Source organism: Somniosus microcephalus, chromosome 2 (genome assembly GCF_052327205.1).
Source record: "Somniosus microcephalus isolate GS21.2 chromosome 2, FLI_Smic_1.0, whole genome shotgun sequence".
Lineage (NCBI taxonomy): Eukaryota > Metazoa > Chordata > Chondrichthyes > Squaliformes > Somniosidae > Somniosus > Somniosus microcephalus.
Window position 1 is genome coordinate 46,726,025 of NC_140988.1, and position 23,372 is coordinate 46,749,396.

General features: G+C 45.6%; 1 protein-coding gene across 1 annotated transcript in view; it reads left to right on the top strand.

The window, feature by feature from the left end:
- Positions 1 to 18,382, top strand: part of LOC147122698 (uncharacterized) — a 31,266-nt gene extending 12,884 nt beyond the window's left edge. Inside the window, exons 4-6 of the mRNA XM_086009420.1 lie at positions 13,134 to 13,279; positions 14,393 to 14,490; positions 14,610 to 18,382. Coding sequence (XP_085865546.1) covers positions 13,134 to 13,279; positions 14,393 to 14,490; positions 14,610 to 14,772 — 407 coding nt within the window. The 3' untranslated portion in view covers positions 14,773 to 18,382. The remainder of the gene's footprint in view (positions 1 to 13,133; positions 13,280 to 14,392; positions 14,491 to 14,609) is intronic.
- The last annotated feature ends 4,990 nt before the right edge of the window (positions 18,383 to 23,372 follow it).

A 23,372-nucleotide genomic window follows, 5' to 3' on the forward strand; every position in this document is an offset into this window, starting at 1 on the left:
AGTGGGAAAGAGGATGCTTTCAAGAGGGGGCGGGCTTTGTCGGAGTAGTTGGGGACCCATTGGGAATAATAAGAAAATAACCCCAGGCACCTTTTCAGGGCTTTGGGAGTGTTGGGCAGGGGCAGCTCCCGTAGGGGGCGCAATCGGTCGGGGTCTGGTCCGATTTCCCCATTCTCCACCACGCTGCCTAGTATGCAGAGACGCGTGGTGTTGAAAACGCACTTGTCCTCGTTGTAGGTGAGGTTGAGTTTTTGTGCGGTTTCCAGGAACCTCTCGAGGTTCGAGTCGTGATCCTGCTGGTTGTGACCGCAGATGGTGACGTTGTTGAGGTAGGGGAAGGTTGCCTGCAAGTGGTGGTCATCGACCATGCGGTCCATCTCCCTCTGGAAGACCGAGACCCCATTCGTCACCCCAAAGGGGACTCTGAGGAATTGGTAGAGGCGTCCGTTCGCCTCGAAGGCGGTGTACGGGCGGTCCTCTGGTCTGATAGGGAGCTGGTGGTACGCTGACTTGAGGTCGATGGTGGAGAACACCCGGTATTGGGCGATTTGGTTCACCATTTCTGATATGCGGGGTAGCGGGTAGGCGTCTAGTTGGGTGTACCTGTTGATCGTTTGGCTATAGTCGATCACCATCCGTTTCTTCTCGCTACCCCTTACCACTACCACTTGGGCGCGCCACGGGCTGTTGCTGCGTTCAATAATGCGCTCTTTCAGGAGCCTGTCTACCTCGGTCGCGATAAACCGCCTGTCCTCCCAGCTGTACCTCCTGCTTTTGGTCGCTATTGGCCGGCAGTTAGGGGTAAGGTTCGCAAATAGCGAAGGCGGCTTTACCTTCAGGGTAGCCAGACCGCACACTGTGAGGGGCGGCTGGGACCCACCGTACTTGAGCGTGATGCTTTGGTGGTTGCACTGGAAATCCAGGCCCAAGATCACGCTCGCACATAGATTCTTCATGATTAATACTTTAAAATTATCGTATACAGTTCCGTTAATGGACAATTGTACCGTGCAGTAACCCAGAATGGTCGATGTCTGGGTTTTATCAGCCATAGAGATGGTACCCTGAGTAGGGACCACCTTTAGGGAGAGTTGTTGTGCCAGTTCAGGGTGGATAAAACTCTCCGTGCTTCCACTGTCAATTAAACATTTAACCCGGCACCCGTTTACCTCGATGTCCACCATTGATTTGGATAGCGGGTGCGGCCTGGTCTGGTCCACTGTGACCGATACCACTGTAGGGCCCTGATCGAGACAAGATGGCGTCCACGCTGTCTGCTCATGAGATGGCGGACCCCACGAGGTCGGGCAAGATGGCGTCCAAGATGGCCGCTCCCACGGCGCACACGCGGCGGTGGCGGGTTTTCCGGCGGGGTTCCCTCTGCACACCTTCCCGAAGTGCCCCTTCTTACCGCACTTAAAGCAGGTGGTGCCTTTCGCCGGGCACAGGTTTCTGGTGTGCTTTGGCTGCCCGCAGAAGTAGCAGTTAGGTCCCCGACGCGTCGCGGCTGTCGTAGGGCTTCTGGGGGAAGAGCGGGGCCCCGACGGTGTCGGGCTGCCGGGCGGGGAAGATGCCTTCCAAGATGGCGGCGCCCTTGGTGCACACGTGGCGGCGTGGACGGCGCGGGCTGAAGAGTAGGCGTCCGAGTTTCTCTGGGCCACATCCAGGGATCGCGCGGTGTCCGCAGCCTGTTTCAGGTCCAATCCCGTTTTTTTCCAGCAGTCTCTGCCAGATGTAAGTGGAGCTGAGGCCTGTGATAAAGGCATCGCGAACAAGCTCGTCAGTGTACACTGCGGCTTTTACATCTTGGCACTTGCAGTCTTTGCCAAGCATTTTCAGGGTGCCTAGGAACTCCTCCACCGATTCCCCAGGTCGCTGTGCGCGAGTAGCGAGCAGATGCCTAGCATACACCTCATTCGTAGGCTGCTGGTAATGCGCCTTTAAGATGTCGCAGGTGGCCAGGTACGTGTCGGCGTCTTGGATGAGGGGGTAATCCCGGTGGCTTACCCAATTCCGCAGAATTCCGAGTTTCATACTCGCAGCGTCCGTAGCGTCTTTGACGGCTGCGGAATTGTCCAGGAAGAATTCCATACACATAAACCAGTGTCCGAAGCGTGCCGATGCGTCCGAAGCATGCTGGTCCAAATCCAAACGTTCGGGTTTTAGGAGTTGATCCATTGTGTTGAAAAATAAGTTAATAAAATTGATGTGCCTCAATAATTCCGAGACTCGATGTTAGCGAAACAAAACAAGGCTTTTATTAACTTAGAAGGTAACATGCAGTGGAGAGAGGTATCTTCCATCTGGAGGTCTGCAGTACTGGATATGAGGCCAGACTGAGCTTGCTTATATAGGGGCCAGGTATGGGCGGAGCCCTACACACAATACATTACAATATACAATACAATGGTGAGGAGACGGAACTGAGGTAAGGGAACTGAAACCTGAAACCAACCACAGTCACAGGCAGTGATGAATGGAATATTTCATCACAGATTGTTGTGTCGGTACCTTTTTGCCTAGACACAATTAGAACTCAGAACTCAGAGGTTCAAACATGAAGTGCTTTATTCGAAGGGAAAGGGAAGTTCTGGAGAGTTCCGAACAAAGAGAGCTAAACTTAACCAAGAGAACACCCAACCATTTATCTCCTGTGACAGCGCCACCACAGGTGGGAGGAGAATACACAATACATAACATATTCCTTCCCTCTTAAATGAAAGGTCCACATTATTCCTCAACAGGTAAGTTACTTTCAATGCACTCAACTAACCAAGGGTAGAGGTAGACTGCCTCAAACCCTAACTTTACCCTGGGGTTTATTCTGCCCCAGTCTTGTGGGTAAGTCGCTAAGCCTACAGATCCAAGCGTCTTGGAGGCTGCCGCCCTCTGACAGGATACCGGCGGTCATCGCTGGCTTCCACAGCAGTAGGCATTGACACAGGCCTGGATGGAGAAGGTGCCTGTGTCAGTTGAAAGTCAGGAGTTTGCACAGGTGGAACAGTCTCTTTGACTTCCTGTGTTGGAGAAGAGCACTGTGGCAAAGGATGCTGGTTTGCGGTATCATCCGGAAACAGTTCAGGCCAACCAGCCGTTGGAGCCTCTGTGGCTGTCTCTGCTCCTAGCAACAGTTGATCTGTGTGTCTTCTCCAGACGACGTCCTCAGCAGTCTCAACCATGTAAGACACAGGGCCCGTCTGCGCAATCACCGTAGCAGGAACCCATTTCGGTCCAGTGTTGTAGTTTCGAGCTAAGACGTGCTCTCCCAGATGAAACCATCTCTCCTTGGCTCTTTTCTCTCCCTTTTCAACTTGAGCTTGTTGTTGACGATGGACAACCTGCTCTGCCCTTGGAGGTTTGAATAAGTCAAAGCGTGTCCGCAACTGCCTCTTCATCATGAGCGAAGCGGGGGAAGTTTTGGTTGTGGCATGCGGCTCGTTCCTGTAGGACAACAGGAAGCTGTTCAGACGTTGGTGGATTGAGCCCTGACCTTGTGATGCCTTCAAGGCGTGCTTCAAATTTGCACGAACCTTTCTGCCTGGCTGTTAGTAGAGGGATGATAGGGCGCAGACCTGATGTAATAATAATAATAATTCAACTTTATTGTCATTGCACAAGTACATGAACAACGAAATGTGATCTCGCAAGCTCCCATGACTGGGAGAAACAAAGCCGCTGCGTCGGTGCGCGCCGCCATTCCATTTCCACCATTCCTCCTATCTTCAGCCCAACGCCCGGGCCTGCTCACCAGCCACTCCTCTTTCTGTGACCTTCTCACCAACCGCCCCTCCTCGGGGCTCCTTCCGTGACCTTCTGCACTTGGTCTTCCCTGATGGTCACCCCTCCAGGTACTAACCAGGCCTGGCTTTGCTTAGCAGCCAAGCCTTGACCAGTGACCCTGTCCCTAGTCCCAGGAACAGGAACACCATTCACATGCAGGAAGGTTGCAAACTCCTGTGATACAAATTGTGGACCGTTGTCACTTACGAGTTGTTCTGGTGAGCCATAACGGCTGAACATCTCACCAAGTTTCTCAATTGTTTTCTCTGCCGTGGTAGACCTCATCACAGCGACCTCCGGCCACTTGCTACGAGCGTCCACAACCACCATAAACATCTTCTCTTCGAAAGGACCGGCGAAATCCACATGTACTTGCTGCCACACTTCTGCAGGCCAATCCCAGGGGTGTAGGGTTGCCAGCTGTGGAACAATCCAGACCCTTTGACATGGGGAACATGTTTTGGCTTTCTCCTCAATATTCCCATCGAGACCTGGCCACCAGAAGTAGCTTCTTGCCATTTCCTTCATCTGAATCATCCCACTGTGGCCTGTATGAAGCTGTTGCAGTATAGGTTCCCTCAGAGGTGGCGGAATGATGAAACAGCATCCCCAAAGAAGACAACCTGCCTGGACGGAGAGCTCATTTCTTTTTGAAACGTAAGGTTTCAACCTAGCAGAATCTCCTATAGCTCTCCCTCGAATGACATCGTCCATTACCTCAGACAGGACTGGATTGTTGCGGGTGTACATTCGCACCTGAACTGCAGTGACAGATGCTCCCTCCACTTGTCTAAAGTAGAAGATGTCTATCTGACGAGGCTTTGGGGGAGTAACAGGCAAGGGTAGCCTCGAGAGACCGTCTGCGTTGCCGTGCAAGTCTGATTTGCGATATTTGATGTCGTATGTGTGTCCTGACAACAGTAAAGCCCACCTTTGCATCCTGCTTGCAGCGAGAGATGGAATTCCGGCGTGGGGCCTGAAGATTGAAGTCAATGGACAGTGGTCCATCAGGAGTGTGAACCTTCTCCCAAACAGGTACTGATGAAATTTTCGAATTCCAAACACGATTCCCAAGGCCTCGCGCTCGATCTGCGCATAGTTACTCTCGGCCTTGTTCAAGGTGTGTGATGCGAAGGCGATAGGTTTCTCTTCACCTGAAGGCATGATGTGGGATATGACTGCTCCCACACCATATGGTGATGCATCACATGCTAGCTGCACGGGTAGCTTTGGGTCAAAGTGTGTCAGGACCTCTGACTTCAGCAATGCTTTCTTTGCTTGGGCGAAAGCTTCGTTGCACAGTTCAGTCCATTCCCATGTTTTGCCTTGACATAGCAACTGATGTAACGGCTTCAGCAATGTTGCTAAGTCTGGAATAAATTTCCCATAGTAGTTAAGTAGCCCCAGAAATGAACGTAACTGGCTCACATTCTGGGGTGCTGGGGCCTCCACGATCGTCTTGACCTTTGACGGCGCCTTATGCAGGCCAGTAGCACCAATCACATGCCCCAGGTACTCAACTGAAGACTGAAAGAATTCACATTTGTCTTTACGAACTCTGAGTCCGTACTCTTTCAGTCGTTGTAGTGTTGCATCCAAGTTCAGAAGATGATCCTCCTCATTTGTCCCAGTGACAAGGATGTCGTCCAGGTAGCACTGGACTCCTGGCAGTCCACTCAAAATCTGATCCATTGCCCTTTGGAATAGAGCAGGGGCTGACGTAATTCCAAGCGGAAGGCGGCAGTACCTGTATAGCCCCTTGTGTGTCACAATTGTCAGTAGCTCCTTTGATTTGTCATCGACATGCATTTGTAGATAAGCCTGGCATAAGTCTATTTTGCTGAACTTTTGCCCTCCGGCCAGGCCCGTAAAAAGATCATCAATCATCAAGGGGAAGAGGGTACTGTTCCGCAGACAGCACCGGGTTAATAGTCACTTTAAAATCCCCGCAGATTCGAACAGATCCATCCTTTTTCAGGACAGGAACAATGGGTGTGGCCCATTTGCTCACGCTCACAGGCTCCAGGACTCCATTCTCTACTAAGGCCTCCAAGTTAGCCTCAACTTTTGGCCTAATTGCATAGGGTACAGGTCGGGCTTTGTGAAACTTCGGCTTGCTGTCAGGTTTAATGTCCAGTCTCACGCTGATCTTTTTCATGCTCCCAAGTTCCCCATTGAAGAGTTCTGCATGTTTGTTTAACACTGCAGTCAGACCTGACTCCCCTTTTGACATCATGCGGACTGCAGGCCAGTCCAGTGTGATTTTCTCCAGCCACGCACGTCCCAGTAGCGATGGGTAATTTCCCTTTACCACATATAGTGGCAGTTTTGCAGTCTGTCCATTCAATTTAACTGTCACCTCAATGGCGCCTCTCATGGCCACAGGTTCGCCGGTATACGTCTTTAGCACAATGTTTGTTGGCTGAAGGGTAAGATGCTTTAGCATTTTGTTGTAGACAGTGTCTGAAACAAGGGACACAGCCGCGCCTGTGTCCACCTCCATCCACACTGATTGTCCCTCCACCAGTGGTGACACCCAGTAGCCATTTGAACCACCTGCAACCATCAGTATGTGCACCTCTTCCTCCTCAGAGGTGTCGCTCCCTTCTGTTTTGCTTGTTCCATCATACTGCACTGAATGAACACTCTTTTTCCTCTCTTGTCCAAATACAGACATTTTGCTTCCATGCTTCCCAGCTCTGTCTGTTCTTTTTTTACCTCTACAGGCGCATTCAATGTGACCCTTTTTGCCACAATTTCGGCATTCCAGCTCCGTATACCAGCAGTCATTAGCGTGATGGCCCGTTTTCCCACAACGGTAACATGTGCCATTCCGCGCACCTTTAGGCTCAGACGACACCTTGTGAACTCTCCCTTTTGAACTCAACTGGTGAGCCTCCTTTTCCGCATCTCCATGGAGACACTAACTTCAATGGCCTTTTCAAGAGTAAGGTTGTCCTCAGTAAGAAGGCGCTTCTGTGTGGCTGCACTTTGCAGACCACACACAAGTCTGTCTCTAATGGTGTCATTCAGCACCTCCTTGAACTGGCAGTGTTCCGACAACCTTTTTAAAGCAGCAATAAACATCGTCACTGATTCCCCCTCCTCTTGATTCCGTTTGTGAAATCTAAATCTCTCAGCAATAACCAGAGGTTTTGGTGAAAAATGTGCTCCAAGAATTTCCACTAGTTGCTTATATGTTTTAGTTCCTGGCTTATCTGGCTGCACAAGGCTGCGAAGTAAATTGAATGTCTTCGCCCCATTACACTCAAAAAGGTAGGCATGACCTTTTCATTTGCCACCACATTCGCCAAGACAAAATAGTCAAAACGTTCTGTATAAGCGCTCCATTGCTCCACATTTTCATCAAAATCACCAATGTTTCCTAATATAGTAGCCATCTCATGTTTCAAATTTAAATTTCTGTTTACTCACTGCACCCGTAACGTACGCAGATTCATGCGCTCCTCATCGCCACTTTGTTGTGTCGGTACCTTTTTGCCTAGACACAATTAGAACTCAGAACTCAGAGATTCAAACATGAAGTGCTTTATTCAAAGGGAAAGGGAAGTTCTGGAGAGTTCCAAACAAAGAGAGCTAAACTTAACCAAGAGAACACCCAACCATTATCTCCTGTGACAGCGCCACCACAGGTGGGAGGAGAACACACAATACATAACAAGGATAAAGTACCAGAAATACAAGGAGAACTAAAAATAAATCAAGGGAGGAACTTACTCGATTCAATATAAGTAAAAAAAAGGTACTGGAGAAACTAATGAGATTAAAGATAGACAAATCTCCAGGACCCAATAGTTCCCACCCCAGGTTTTAAAAAAAGTAGGTGAGGAAATTGTTGATGCGTTAGTCATGACCTTCCAAAGCTCTCTCAATTCAGGAATAGTCCCCTTGGATTGGAAAATTGCCAATGTCACTCTATTATTTAAGAAAGGTAGGAGAGATAAACTAGGAAATTATAGGCCTATTAGTCTAACATTGGTTGTGGGAAAGTTACTAGAATCTATTAGTAAGGACAGAGTGACTGAGTATTTGGACAAACGTGAGCTGATCAGAGAGCGCCAGCATGGATTTGATTTCTAATGAACCTAGATCAGCCATGATCTCAAGAATGGCAGAACAAGCTCGAGGGGCGAAATGGTCTACTCCTGTTCCTATGACAGGTTGCATAAACTAGGCTTGTATTTCTTTGAGTATAAAGATTAATGGGTAATCTAATTGAGGTGTTTAAGATGATCAAAGGAATTGACAGGATAATTAGTGAGAAACTATTTCCTTTGGTGGAGGAGACCAGAACAAGGGGGGCATAACCTTAAAATTAGAGCCAGGCCATTCAGGGGTGATGTCAGGAAGCATTTCTTCACACAAAGAGTAGTGGAAATCTGGAACTCTCCCCGCCACCCCCTCCACCCCACCAAAAAAATGTTGCTGAGGCTAGGTCAATTGAAAATGTCAAAACTGAGATTGATAGATTTTTATTAGGCAAGGGTATTAAGGGTTATGGAACTAAGGTGGGTAGATGGAGTTAAGATGCAGATCAGCCATGATCAAATTGAATGGCGGAACAGGCTCAACAGGCTAAATGGCCTATTCCTGTTCCTATGTTCCCATTGTGGAAAGGACATCAAAGCCACAGAATGTATAGATTCACCGCGTTGATGGCAGGGATGGGAAACTTTAGTTAAAGGGAGACACTTAATATACTGGCACTATTTTCAATGTAGCAGAGAAGGCTAAGAGGAGATTTAATTGAGGTTTTTAAAATTATGAAGGTATTTTGATAGCATGAATATGGAAAAAACAATTTCCTCTAGTTGGGAGTCAGTAATGAGGGGTCATCAACTTAAAACTAAGAGTGAGGAGAAACTTCTACACAGGGTTGGTGGATGTTTTCCACAAGGAGTTATTGAGACAGGACCATTGTATCTTTTAAGATACAATTGTATAATTACTTGAAGCAAAGGAAGAAATAAGAAGAATTCCCTACTCTTTCAATAGTGACATTGGATCCTTTAAGGTCACCTGAGCAGACACAGGGAGCCTTAGTTTAATGTCTAAGCCAAAAGACAGCACCACTGACACGGCACCCACTGTCAGTACTACACTGAAGTGTATCATTACTTCTTTACTCCTATCTTCCTATTTATAAAGGTATGTTATGTTCTGAAGAAAGCAGGTCGGTAGGATTAGTTTTGGATTACTCAAGCAAAGAGCCAGCACAGACACAATGGCCGGAATTTTCACATTGCAGCGTGTGCGGGTTTGGGGGCGGGTCGGCGGTTAAAAGTGTGGAAATTGACAGCACATCGGGAACCCGCCGTCATCCCACCAACTTCCGCCATACACTGAGGCACGTTTCGAGGTGCGCCACGGACCCGCTTGGGAGAGGCGAGTGACCTCATTGGGGCACTTAATTGATCGTTTAGAGACCTTGAACAGCCTTTTTAACGTGAGGTTTAAACTTTAACTGGTTGCGCACAGGATTCACGGACCTAGGGAAGCTCGCCTGTGAAGGGGAGGCAGGAGTTCAGTAGCCACTGTGTTACTTCATTAAGTGACAGCTGGAAAAAGCACATAAATACACACACCTTACACCTGCTTCGTTGCCTAAGGGAAAGGCTCTGGCTGACACTGTATTGTGCAGAGACTTTGCTTTCAGGAGTTTGCAGGTGATTTCTGCAACCTCGGAAGCCACTCTCACCACATTACTAGTCACTCTCAGTACATTGGAGGATTATGCCTCTGATCTCCACTTTACCTGGCATTGATAAGATCAGCATGGGTACTGCTTATGCTGTCTCACCTTGGACCTCAGAATTGGACCAAGGTGAGCCCCAGCACCAACAGCACCAGCCACACCAGCAGCAGCAGCAACCACAGCAACAGCCTTCTCCTCAGCAACCTGATGTTCTACAGGAGAGAGGGGGTCGGCACAGGGGTGCACCGTGCCAGAGGCAATACCCCCAACAGAGGATGAGCTTCCTGGACATGACTGAGCTTCAGGAAGCTCAGACTATCACGCCAGGTCATTGCAGACATTTGCAGCTTGCTGGAACAAGACCTGCTGCCCAGAGGTCCTGGTGGACACTCCTTACCAATGGCTGTCAAAGTCACCACCGCCCTCAACTTCTTTGCCTCAGGCTCCTTCCAGGGATCTGCAGCAGACATTTGCAGGATCCCGCAGTCAGCTGCCCACAGATGCATCACCCAGGTGACCAATGCCATGTTTTACAAGTCAGCCAATTATGTGAACTTTGCCACTAATGAAGCCAGTGATAGTGAGTGGGTGCTCGGCTTTGCGGCTCTGGCTGGCTTTCCACAGGTGCAGGGAGTCATCGACTGCACACATGTGGCCACCAAGGCACCCCCAGATCACCCAGGAGTATTTGTGAACCGCAAGGGCTTCCACTCCCTTAATGTGCAGCTCATTAGCCACTATAAAAAGATCATCATGCATGTGCATGCCAGATTCCCTGGCAGCTGTCATGACTCTTTCGTGCTGCGGCAGTCCACCTCAGTTCTTCGCATCTCCAAACATACTTACTGGCTGGCTGCTTGGAGACAAGGGCTATCCACTGAAGACGTGGTTGATGAAACCATTGAGGAGGCCAAGCAATGAGGCCGAGGAGCGCTATAATCAAAGCCACATATCCACCAAATGTGTCACAGAGTGAGCAATCGGCATGCTGAAGATGCGCTTCAGATGCCTTGACAGATCTGGAGGAGCCCTTCAGTACACACCAGCAAGGGTTTCCAGAATCATCGTCGTATGCTGTGAGCTGCACAACATAATGCAGCAGCGAGGATTGGAGCTGCAGGAGGAGCAAGGCACAGAGCGCAGTCTCTTAGAAGGAGGAGGAGGAACAGGTGGAACATGAGGGGGAGGAACAGATGGAATATGAGGAGGAACCTGAGGTGGAGATGGCACCAGCAGCAGTGCACATTGGTGCGCGGGAGGCCTTGGATGGCTGTATAATGGTCCAATTTACTTAACTTGCACCAGTGCACCCATATGGCACCTCCTACAACACCACAAAGCAGCCCTACAATGACCAAGCCATTCCTCTCACACAAACCCACAGTGCTCAAGGTTAAGTAATGTCTCACCATTCACTCCAAATGACAAGGCCACTTTCCAGGTAGCAGGAAAAAATAGAAAAGATGGGAAAGTAGTGCAAAGAAATAAATTTATGTGCATCATAAATAGAACTGAAACTTAACATTAACATTTTGTCAAACACCTTGTGCATCTATGATTGTGTCTTTTTTCATTTCCACATGCTTCTACGAGGTGCAACCCCTGTGGCTTCTGCAGAGGTAGAGGCAGGCTGCTCACTTCCCTGCTGTGACTGCTTTGACACTTTTGGTGGACGTCCTCTGGATTTTGGAGCCTGTGAGGGCCCCGCCAAAGACTGATCCTCCTGCAACTGTGCAGTGACAGACTCGGTCATCGGGATCCGAGGCAGCATGGGGCTCTCACTGTGGGGGAGGCAACAGGGGGTAAGTGGGAGTGCTTTGAGAAGAGCCCCCACTTCTAGGTCCCCTCTCGCTATTATCCTTCTCATGGGCCACCCGCACTTACCTGTTAGCAAGTAGCTGGAGAGCACCTTGCTGCACAGCAGTGGGGTGATGAACGCCCAAGTCTATGTTGGTATCCCTCCTCGAGATGAGGTCAATGAGTGTATGTAATCTGTTGTCGACAGCAAGCATGTTCTCGTTCAACTGGTGCATTTGCTGCTCCATGCAGGTGGCCATCCTTTCCATGGAACACACCATTGTCATCGCCTCCGAGATGGCGGTGCTCATGTTGGAGGTGGACTCTTCCATTTTCTGTACAGTCGCACACATCGTGGCTGCAAAAGCTGCCAGAGCCTCGATTTTTAAAATTCTCGTCGTTGCTTTCAAATCCCTCCATGGCCTCGTACCTCCCTATATCTGTAACATCCTCCAGCCCTACAACCCTCAGATCTTTGCAATCCTCCAATTCTGACCTCTCATGCATCCCCGATTTTCATTGCTCCACTATTGCCTTCAGCTGCCTAAGCATTAAGCTCTGGAATCCCTCCCTAAACCTCTCCGCCTCTTGATCCTCCTTTAAGATACTCCTTAAAACCTACCGATTTAACCAAGCTTTTGGTCACCTGCCTTATTATCTCCTTATGTGGCTCGGCACCAAACTCTGTCTGACAACGCTCCTGGGAAGCACTGTAGGACGTTTTAATACATTAAATGCGCTATATAAATGCAAGTTGTTGTTGTTATGGGCCTAAGACAAAATTTCCCAAATGACACTAAATTAGTTGTTATTTCAAAGGGCCCATAAGAATGGGTGGTGTGGGAAATGTAAACATTAATTTGTAGGGAGTAAAGGGAAACAATTCTTTGGAGAGGGGAAGAAATACTTAGAAAAGCACAATCTTTAAAATGGATTTCATTTAACTGCAAGGAGAAATTGCAACATTTCAGAGATTGGCAGCCTTCCATGACCTATACCAATCCCAGGCATACATCACCATTAAATAAAATCCAGTGCAGGGTGACATTGTTCTCTCCATGACAACTCTCATCTTGGTTTCATCCAAATTATGCAGTGGGTTGAATGAGAGTTGGAGGTTTGGTAATAGAACATCTGCCAAGACTGTGCTTACACTGGTTTCTAGGTTACATTTTGTTGTATAGGCTATTTGTAAGTAACTTCTGGCCCTATACAGTTCCATATTTGTATTCATCCACAGACATAGCCTCATGTTTATGGGTTCAGGCCCTCAAACTGCCAACTCATATTTGTAATGAACAATGAACTTGCTTTATGTAGTGGCTCTACATAACAAACCTAAGTGAAGTGATTGTTGTGACGTTGGCAAAACTGGCCATAGTGAGCAGAGTAAGAAACCATAAATAGTCATGAAATGGCAGATGAGTAAATTTACTTTTGGTGATGGGTGTTGAGGGAGGAGTTTTGGCCAGGCCATTGGAACGTTTGATTATTCAAAATAATGCCATGAAATTTTAAATGTACACTCAAAACAGGACCTCAGTTTAATCTAAGCCAAAAGACAGTACTGTACTACTGTCCATCGACATTATTTGTTCAAGTTATGATTCTGACTCAGAGTGCTACCAAGTAAACTAAACTGACACTTGAGTTTAGTTGATTTTTAGCCTGGCTTCTAAGCAGGATACCTTGCACTGATGGTGCATCACACAGTCACATGGATAAAGATCAATTTAGTACCCTTCCTCCTGATTGGACAGCAATGTCCACAACACAATGAGACCATAGCTTGGATTATACTATCCTGGAAAAAAAAATTTTAAATGTATTTTTCCTGTAGGCATTTTAGGCCAAAGTGAACTGTGGAATATTCATTGCATAAAATCAGACAAAGATCAGGAAAAGTCAGAAAAACAGCTTCCAGCTGTAGTAATCAGCAGGGAGTCAAAGCAGAATCTGCAATGTGACGTTGGAACAAATGAAAAGGTAAGTGTGAATGTTTTGAACATAACTGCATTAACACTGGCCTGAAAATTCATACCCTTTCTTCATATTAAGGCAATGGTTCAGAAGTCATGGCCAGGTAGGCTGGGGAACAAAAAACAAACTGGGTTTGATGGAGATACAGAGAACAAGAGGAAATTCTGTATCTTCCAAGTGAGCCATCACATGGTATTGATTCTGCCCTGGACCATTTTAGATCTAATGTATTCTCTTGAGTAAATAATTAAATGTATCTTAAATATTACCCCAATAAATACATAATTAGAAGGAGCACAATGAATAGAAAATATGCCCATGGGAAGTTATCAAATATGACATCTACATTATACTACAATTGAAGCAGACTACATAACTTGCAAGAGATTTCACTCATCAAGCTTGGTGTGAAGGACTGAAGGAGTCTATTTATTCATGGAGGGGGAACCAAGACAGTGAGGATCAGATGGTCATGCCATTTACTGGTACTGATTCTCTTCTCCTCCTCCCCTGCATCCTCCCCCACCCCACCCCTCCCTGTCAATGATTTATTGTATATAGGTTAACACTCTGCTGTATTTTAGTTTTGCATTTAAAAGGTAGGGTTGGTATGGGTTCTACAATTTTTTTTACATTATTACTACATGAATGAAATGTTGATAGCACTAGCAACATGATGCACTAGTTTAATCAATTTTATATACAAATACCAAATTGTAAAACTTTGCTAAAACAGATATTAGATTCTATTGTAGGATAAAACAGCCAATGAAATCACTCATCCATAAAGAGATTTACACAGCCCACAAAACATGCAGGTTAGGAAGTAATGTTCTCCCGCCGACTAAGCAACTTAAGTCTTGACCTCAGCTACTCTTAAACAATTATGTGATACATTTGTCACACGCTCTGGAAATATAACCACTCCTCCCCTCCAACAATGTGGCTAAGAACAGCAACTTAGAGAGGAAGATCAAATCAAATTTGCACATCAGATTTTAATAATTGGATGCACCAGTTAGTTGGAGGTATGTATACATGAAGGTACAATTATTGGTACATTGCCAAGCGCAGACCAATTCCTGAATTTGATTTAAACAATGTTTTTACCTGATCTAGGTTGAAAGTGAATCCGAAGATGCACTGTTCCTACTCGAAATGAAATATCAAGAAGTTGCAAGGGAGTTAGAACAGTTGGATTCAGTTGTGAAAAGGAGGTAATTGTATACAAAACACCATTCTCTTCCTAGATGTAACATGAGAAACATGGCCATTGTGGACCTCCCCTAGCATTTAAAAATATAGAAAGTGTGATCTTAGCTGATTTTTCTTTTAGATTACATGAACAAAGGCTGAAGCACATTGAAAAACAACAAATTTATGGAAGACTGACTGCTTATCAATCACTGCATTGTCATGAGTTGGCTGACATTTCCATGAACATCCACAAGCCTGATCCAGCAGCAGAGCTCCCCGACCCATTTGACACCACCATTTAAGAGCTCTGAAACACCAAAACAAAAATGGGACATGCCACCACGTTTAAGCTGCATTTATAAGCTGCAAAAGTCCTCGTCATTTTAAATAACTGTAGATACGTTCCAAGGTTTACTGCTTGAATAATTTGGATTTCTAGATGGAGTCTGTTAAATCATTATGGCTAAAACAAGACAAAATTAATTTTCATAATTTTAAATCTTTTATAATAGTTAGGATTGTGACCAAATGCAAGATGTTCATAATCACTTCAATGTTCACTGAAAGCAACTTGTACAACTTTTCACCTAATCAGAGTTTTAGCTTTAGTGGTTTATCATTCCAAAATATCTTCACCTTCCCTTAGTTTGTGGTTTGCTTTTTCCAAAAGTCAAAATATTCATGTTGTTTTACAAATTTCAGGTCTGTGCTAAATATTCTCTCAAATTCCACATCTCTAGTCATTTCTGTAAGCATACCTCACATTCAGTAGCTTTGCTGCCCAATATCTAGTTAAACAATACGTAATCCAGGTACCATAATAGATCCCTTGTGTGTACTGGATACTATAATTTTGCATGCACCACGCAATCTTTTCAAAAGATTGACTGAAAAGCACTCGTGAGATTACATAGAATATACAGCACAGAAACACGCCATTTGGCCCAACTAGTCTGTGCTGGTATTTATACTCCACACAAGTCTCCTCTCATTCTATCTACTTCAGCTCAGCCTTTCAAGCATATTCCCTTTTCTCTCATGTACACATCTAGTTTCCTTTTGGAAGCATCCAAGCTATTTGCCTCAACCACCTCCTGTGGTAGCAAGTTCCACATACAGTACTAACCACTCTCTGAGCAAGTACATTTCTCCTTATGTCCCTATTGGATTTATTAACTATCTTGTACTTATGGCCCCTAGTTTTGGATTCTCTCACAAATATTAACATAGAAACAGGCCAACAGGTCCATGCCAGTTGTTTATGCTTCATACGAGCCTCCTCTCACCCTACTTGTAATGTAGCTAAGTTTGCAATGATACAAAGATGGGTGGGAAAGCAAGTTGTGCAGAGGACTCAAAGAATCTGCAAAGGGATATAGACAGGCTAAGTGAGTGGGCAAACGTTTGGCAGATGGAGTACAATGTGGGAAAGTGCAAGGTTATCCACTTTGGCAGGAAAAATAAAAAAGCAAATTATTTAAATGGAGATTACAAAATGCTAGTTCAGAGGGACCTGGAGGTCCTTGTGCATGAAACACAAAAAGTTAGCATGCAGGTGCAGCAAGTAATCAGAAAGGCAAATGGAATGATGGCCTTTATTGCAAGGGGGTTGGAGTATAAAAGCAGGGAAGTCCTGCTACAACTGTACAGGGTATTGGTGAGACCACACCTTGAGTACTGCGTACAGTTTTGGTCTCCTTATTTAAGGAAGGATATACTTGCATTGGAGGCAGTTCAAAGACAATTCACACGGTTGATTCCTGAGATGAGGGGGTTGACTTCTGAAGAAAGTTTGAGCAGGTTGGGCCTATACTCATTGGAATTTAGAAGAATGAGAGGTGATCTTATTGAAACATATAAGATACTGAGGGGGCTCGGCAAGGTAGATGCAGAGAGGATGTTTCCCCTCGTGGGGAAATCTAGAACTCGGGGGCATAGTTTCAGAATAATAGGTCGCCCTTTTAGAACTGAGATGAGGAGGAATTTATTCTCGGAGGGTCGTAAATCTGTGGAATTCTATGTCACAGAAAGCCGTGGAGGCTGGGTAATTAAATACATTTAAAGTGGAGATAAGACAGATTTTTGCAAGATAAGGGAGTGAAGGGTTATGGGGAGTGGGCAGGGAACTGGCTTTGAGCCCAAGATCAGCCATGATCTTATTGAATGGCGAAGCAAGCTCAAGGGGCCAAGTGGCCTATTCCTGCTCCTATTTCTTATGTTCTTAACGCATCTCCCAGTCACTCTGCTATTGGAATGAGCAGAAGCATATGCCAACCAAAATATGTTAGTGTGCAGTAATCAGTTCTGTGGGCTGCAGCAAATGTGGCCACCTATTCCCCATAGAATTCAGTAGAGATGCAGGATTTAGCCTGGTCTTAAAGTGGAAGGAAAGTATTGGGAGAGTTCTTTTTGTTTGAAGCGCTCTCCCATTTAGTAGAAGGAAACAATACCATCTTTTGTCTTTTGATGTTTTCAAAAAGGTCATTTTCCTACAATAGAAACCTTTGAGTAGAACCTCATGGAAACATTTGAAATATTGTACAGAATCTTTTTATGCTTTTGAGTGAATTGATACTCAGCAACTTTCTCCTAAAAGTGAACATTTTTGCAAGATAAGGGAGTGAAGGGTTATGGAGAGCGGGCAGGGAAGTGGCTTTGAGCCCAAGATCAGCCATGATCTTATTGAATGGCAGAGCAGGCTCGAGGGGCCAAGTGGCTCTTATATACTTCATCTAATCCCATCAACACATCCTTCTGTTGCTTTCTCCCTTATATGCTTATCTAGCTTCCCCTTAAATAGATGAATGTTAGATCAGCTGAAAGGGACACTGGCTCACTTTCCTATCCCTAGCCCAGGGTGGCTAGGGATGGGAAAGTGAGCACCTTTACCACTACCTGGCTGAGACAAACAAACACTGCACAATTGTGATTGTGGAAACATTGTCCACAGATACCCTGTCCAACCCATTCATAATTTTAAAGACCTCAATCAGTTCTTCCCTCTTCTAAAGGAAAAAGCCCCAACCTGTTCAACCTTTCCCACTAGCTGTAATCTCACACTTCTGGTATCATCATTGTAAATCTGTTACATTTGGTCCAGTGCTTCCATGTCCTTTTTATAGTATGGAGACCAGAACTGTGCACAGTACTCTTAAGTGTGGCCTATACAAGTTTAACATAACTTCATTACTTCTGAATTCTATATCCCTAGAAATAAATCCCATTGCTGCTGCTTTTAATGATTTATTCACCTGTATCCCTAGATCCATTTACTCTTCTACCCCATTCAGTTTATTTTCTGTGTAGGTGATGTTTCTATTTTTCCTACCAAAGTGCATAACCTCACATTTATGTTAAGTTAATTTGCCACTTAACCAAACTTGCCAATTGTAGTGTATGTACCTTTAAGAGCCCCTGTGTACTGTAATACCGGTAGTGACCACTCGGGTATATAAGCCTGTATAGCATCTTGTATCTGTTAGTTCACCTCCAGACTTTGTTCAGTAAACACCTGTTAAACCAACTCCTGCATTCCGTGTCTCCATTAACACACGGATACAACAGTGGCGACGAATTGGAAACGGACTTACCTGCAATTCGGCAGCACCTCAAGAAGGTCGAAGAAAAAAACCAAAAAAAACCTGTGGTTTCACCAGCTAGCCAGGCTGGTGGCAGGTACTGCACTAATCCTTCCTGGGCGGCGGGCTGGGGCTCCATCGGGTGGCTCTGCAGCGGGGCCGAGCAGCGAGTCGGAAGGCGGAGGCAAACAGAGACGGAGGGTGGAACACTTGGGAGACGGCCGGCGCTGCAAAGCAGGTCGGCATTCGGACCAAGCAGAGGGAGGGAAAAGTCCCAGAGAGTCCGGCGGGAACGAGTCTCCAACTATTAAAAATATCTGTGTAAATAAAAACCGCGGAGAACAGTGTTATCAGCAGCGGCAGCGGCGGGAAAGCGCGGGAGGCGCCATTTTTTCTCGGCAGGGAAGAAAGGAAAGCGCGGGAGGCGCCATTTTTGATTTTCAGGATGCCTAAGACTGGCAATATTACTGCTTTCGATAGTGATATAGAGGATTGGACCACACATGTGGAAAGAGTGGAGGTATATTGCACAGCAAATGAAGTAGAGGATGATAAAAAGGCATCGGTACTTCTAAATCTGATGGGCGCAAGGACATACGGGCTGTTACGAAACTTAATCACTCCAGCCAAACCGATGGACAAGAATTTTAAGGAGATTGTTGATGCCCTACAGGAGCACTTAAACCCAACACCGCTGCTGATAGCGGAACGATTCAAATTCTTCAGGAGGAATCAGCACAAGAATGAAAGTAACGCTGATTACCTCACCGAATTAAGAAAGCTGTCAAAGCACTGCCAATTCAGGGCAGGACTGGCAGATTCTCTACGAGACAAATTCATCTGCGGTCTCCTAAGTGAAGGAACACAGAAAAGGCTACTTTCTGAGAAAGATTTGACACTGGACAAGGCTTTCAGTGTGGCTGTATCATACGAAGCAGCAGCAAGAGGAGCTGCAGAGATACAGCAAAAGCCACAGGACTTCGGCACCCATGAAATGACACGGGGTTTCGAGAGATGTTATCGCTGCAGCAGATCCATCCATGACCAGAGGGACTGCTGGTTCAAGGACAAAGCATGCAGGCAATGCGGAAAGATGGGACACATTGCACGTATATGCCGATCTGGAAACAAAAAATCCACTGACAGAAAAAAAATCAATAAGGAAAAGTACAGAAAGGTACAAATGATGACGGACAGTAGCTCCGAAGACCAGAAGAGCGATAGCGACTCCGGAAACAAGAGACTAAGCTGTCTCAAATTACATAATGTAATTGCCAAAGAAGATTACCAGACCATTTGGGTTACCCTCACGATAGCGGGGTCCCCAATTAAAATGGAGCTAGATACAGGATCAGCTCTGACCATCATAAGTCGACGGGATTACGAGCAGCTATTTTCGCATATACCTTTGAAAGACACATCCATTATCTTGAAGACATATACGGGGCAGAAAGTATACCCCAGAGGGAAAATAAAGGTGCCTGTTGTATACAACGGCAAGGAAATACAGAAGTTGTATTTATACGTTCTGCAAGATGGTGGTCCACCGTTGTTGGGGCGTGAATGGATCAGGAAGATACGTTTAGACTGGCACTCCATTCAGGCACTGACAGTGACCAGTAAGAAAAAAAATGATGATGACGTCATACCTGAACGATTAAAAGACATCTTGGCTAACGCGAAAGAAGTGTTTCAACAGGAACTAGGAACCTTGAAAGGCGTCACCACCTCAATAAAAGTGGAAGATGCGGCAATTCCCAAGTTTTTTAAGGCAAGGCCGGTGCAATACGCAATTCGTCCAGCAGTCGAGGCAGAGCTGGAGAATTTGGAAAAAGCAGGCGTGTTATCCAAGGTAGATTGGAGCGAGTGGGCAACACCCATCGTCCCGGTCATGAAGAAAACATTGAATAATGATAAATCTGAAGAACAGAGAAAAATTCGCATCTGTGGGGACTTCAAGGTGACTGTAAACCCGGTCCTTCACACGATACAGTATCCTCTTCCGAGGATAGAAGATATTTTCGCCTCACTATCCGGAGGGAAACATTTCACCAAAATTGACTTGGCACAGGCAAATTTAGTGTGTTAAAAAGTTAATTATTTGAAGTGTGTTTAATTTTTAAATGTATATTAAACTGTTGGGGAGTTTAACCCGGAAGTAGAATCTGGGTATAAAAGGGGCGGGACTAGTGCTTGCACGGAGTGCTGTGCATTGAGTGCTGCTCGAGTTTGGTAAGAGGGAGAGTTCGGGCAAGTGGGAGGTGAGGGTGTGTTTTTTGTTCTGTTTTCCCCACTCCCAGGCTTAGACAGCACTGCCGAGGTGGAGAAGCGAGATGAGACAACCAAACAGGCCCCAGAGACAGTATTCAAGGAGGAGGTTGGTGATCAGCTGGTTGGTTGGTTTTCTTCCTTCTCTTTTATTCCTTTAAGTTGGTAAGTCCTATTGAATAGTGGTGTAATAGTATCATCTTCATCGGGGCAGAGGGCCTTCATAACTAATAATAATAAATGTAATTAATTACATAGATATGGGTGAACAGGTGATGTGTCACTGTTGCGAAATGTGGGAGCTGGTGGACCCCATTGAGGCTCACGGTGATTACATTTGCGATAAGTGTTTGCTGCTAGAGGAACTCAAGCTCCATGTTAAAGAGCTTGAGACCGAGCTTCAGACACTGCGACACATCAGGGAGGGGGAGAAGTTCCTGGACTCTATGTTTCAGGAGATGGTCACACCTATGAAGTTAATTACTGCAGATGTAGTCCGTGGTCAGGGTCAGGACGGTATGACTATGAGTGAGGAAGGTACAGGGATCCAGGATGTAGTGTTGAAGGAGACGCAGCCCTTGCTCTTCTCAAGCAGGATCGAGGTTCTTACTCCCTGTGAGGGTGGGAGCGGGGACTGCAGGGAGGATGAGCAACCTGGCCACAGCACCGTGGTACAGGGGGCCATTCAAGTGGAGGGAGTAAAAAGAAATGTTGTAGTGGTAGGGGATAGTATCATTAGGGGGATAGATAGGGTTCTCTGCAGTCAAGAGCGGGAGTCCCGAAGGCTGTGTTGCCTGCCCGGTGCCAGGGTTAAGGACATCTCTTCTGGGCTGGAAAGAAACTTGGAGTGGGAGGGGGAGGATCCAGTTGTCGTGGTCCATGTTGGTACAAACGACGTAGATAGGACAAGGAAGACGGTTCTGTTAAAGGAGTATGAGCAGCTACGGGTCAAATTAAAAAACAGAACCTCAAGGGTAATAATCTCTGGGTTATTACCTGAGACACGAGAGAATTTGGCTAGGATAAATAAAATTAAAGAGTTAAATGCGTGGCTCAAAGACTGGTGTGGGAGAAATGGGTTTTGCTTCTTGGGACACTGGCACCAGTACTGGGATAGGAGGGAGCTGTTCCATTGGGATGGACTCCACTTGGCCAGTGCTGGGACTAGAGTCCTGGCGAATCATATAACTAGGGCTGTAGAGAGGGCTTTAAACTAATTAGTGGGGGGGAGGTTTCTAGAGAGCAAATAATAGAAATGACAACAGAGAAGGTCATAGACTTAGGTAGCAGTGGGGGAATTAAAAAACAGAACGTGTCAGGAAGGGACAGAAGGCATGGAGTAAAAAGTAAAGTACTAAAAAGGGAAAAAACAGGAACTAAGTGTTACAAAACATATTTGAAAGTTCTTTATCTGAATGCACGTAGCATTCGTAACAAAATGAATGAGTTAACGGCACAAATAACGACATATGGGTATGATCTTGTGGCCATTACAGAAACATGGCTACAGGGTGACCATGACTGGGAATTAAACATACCAGGTTATTTAACAATCAAGAAGGACAGGCAGGAAGGGAGAGGAGGTGGGGTGGCTATGTTAATAAAGGAAGGAATCATTATAATACAGAGATATTATATTGGGTCAAAGGAGCAGGATAGTGAAACACTTTGGGTGGAGATAAGGAATAATAAGGGGAAAAAAACACTAGTGGGTGTAGTCTATAGGCCTCCGAACAGTTGCAACTCTGTTGGACGGAGTATTAATCAGGAAATAGTTGAGGCTTGTAATAAGGGAACAGCTATAATTATGGGGGATTTTAATTATTACATTAACTGGACAAATCAAATTGGGCAGAGCAGCCTTGAGGATGAGTTCATTGAGTGTATTAGGGATGGGTTTCTTGAGCAGTATGTAACTGAACCGACCAGGGGGCAAGCAACCTTAGATTTGGTCCTGTGTAATGAGACAGGATTAATTAAAAATGTCCTAGTAAAGGATCCCCATGGAATGAGTGATCATAACATGGTTGAATTCCATATTCAATTAGGGGGTGAGAAGGTTGGATCTCAAACAAGCGTGCTGAGCTTGAATAAAGGAGACTATGAAGGTATGAGAGCGGAATTGATTAGAGTGGACTGGGAAAATAGATTAAAGGGTAAGACGGTACATGATCAGTGGTGTACATTTAAGGAGTTATTTTACAACTTCCAAAAAAAATATATTCCACTGAGGAAAAAAGGGTGTAAAAGAAAAGATAGCCATCCGTGGCTAAGTAAAGTAATTAAGGATAGTATCCGACTAAAAACAAGGGCATATAAGGTAGCCAAATCTAGTGGGAGGATGGAAGATTGGGAAGTCTTTAAAAGACAGCAAAAAATAACTAAAAGATTGATTAAGAAAGGGAAGATAGATTATGAAAGTAAATTAGCAAAAAATATAAAAACAGACAGCAAAAGTTTCTATAGTTATATAAAAAGAAAAAGGGTGGCTAATGTAAATGTTGGTCCCTTAGAGGATGAGATCAGGAAATTAATGGTGGGAAACATGGAGATGGCAAAAATGCTGAACAATTATTTTGTATCAGTCTTTACAGTAGAGGACACTAAGAATATCCCAACACTGGACAAACAGGGGTCTCTTGGGGGGGAGGAACTAAATATGATTAAAATCACTAAGGAAGTGGTACTTGGTAAAATAATGGGACTCAAGGCGGATAAATCCCCTGGACCTGATGGCTTGCATCCTAGGGTCTTGAGGGAAGTGACGGTAGGGATTGTGGATGCATTGGTAATAATTTTCCAAAACTCCCTGGACTCAGCAAAGGTCCCGGCAGATTGGAAAACTGCTAATGTAAACACCCTTATTTAAAAAGGGTAGTAGGCAGAAGGCTGGAAACTATAGACCTGTTAGCCTAACATCTGTGGTTGGTAAAATGTTAGAGTCCATTATTAAGGAGACAGTAACGGGACATTTGGATAAACATAATTTAATAGGACAAACTCAGCATGGTTTCATGAAGAGGAAGTCATGTTTGACAAATTTGCTTGAGTTTTTT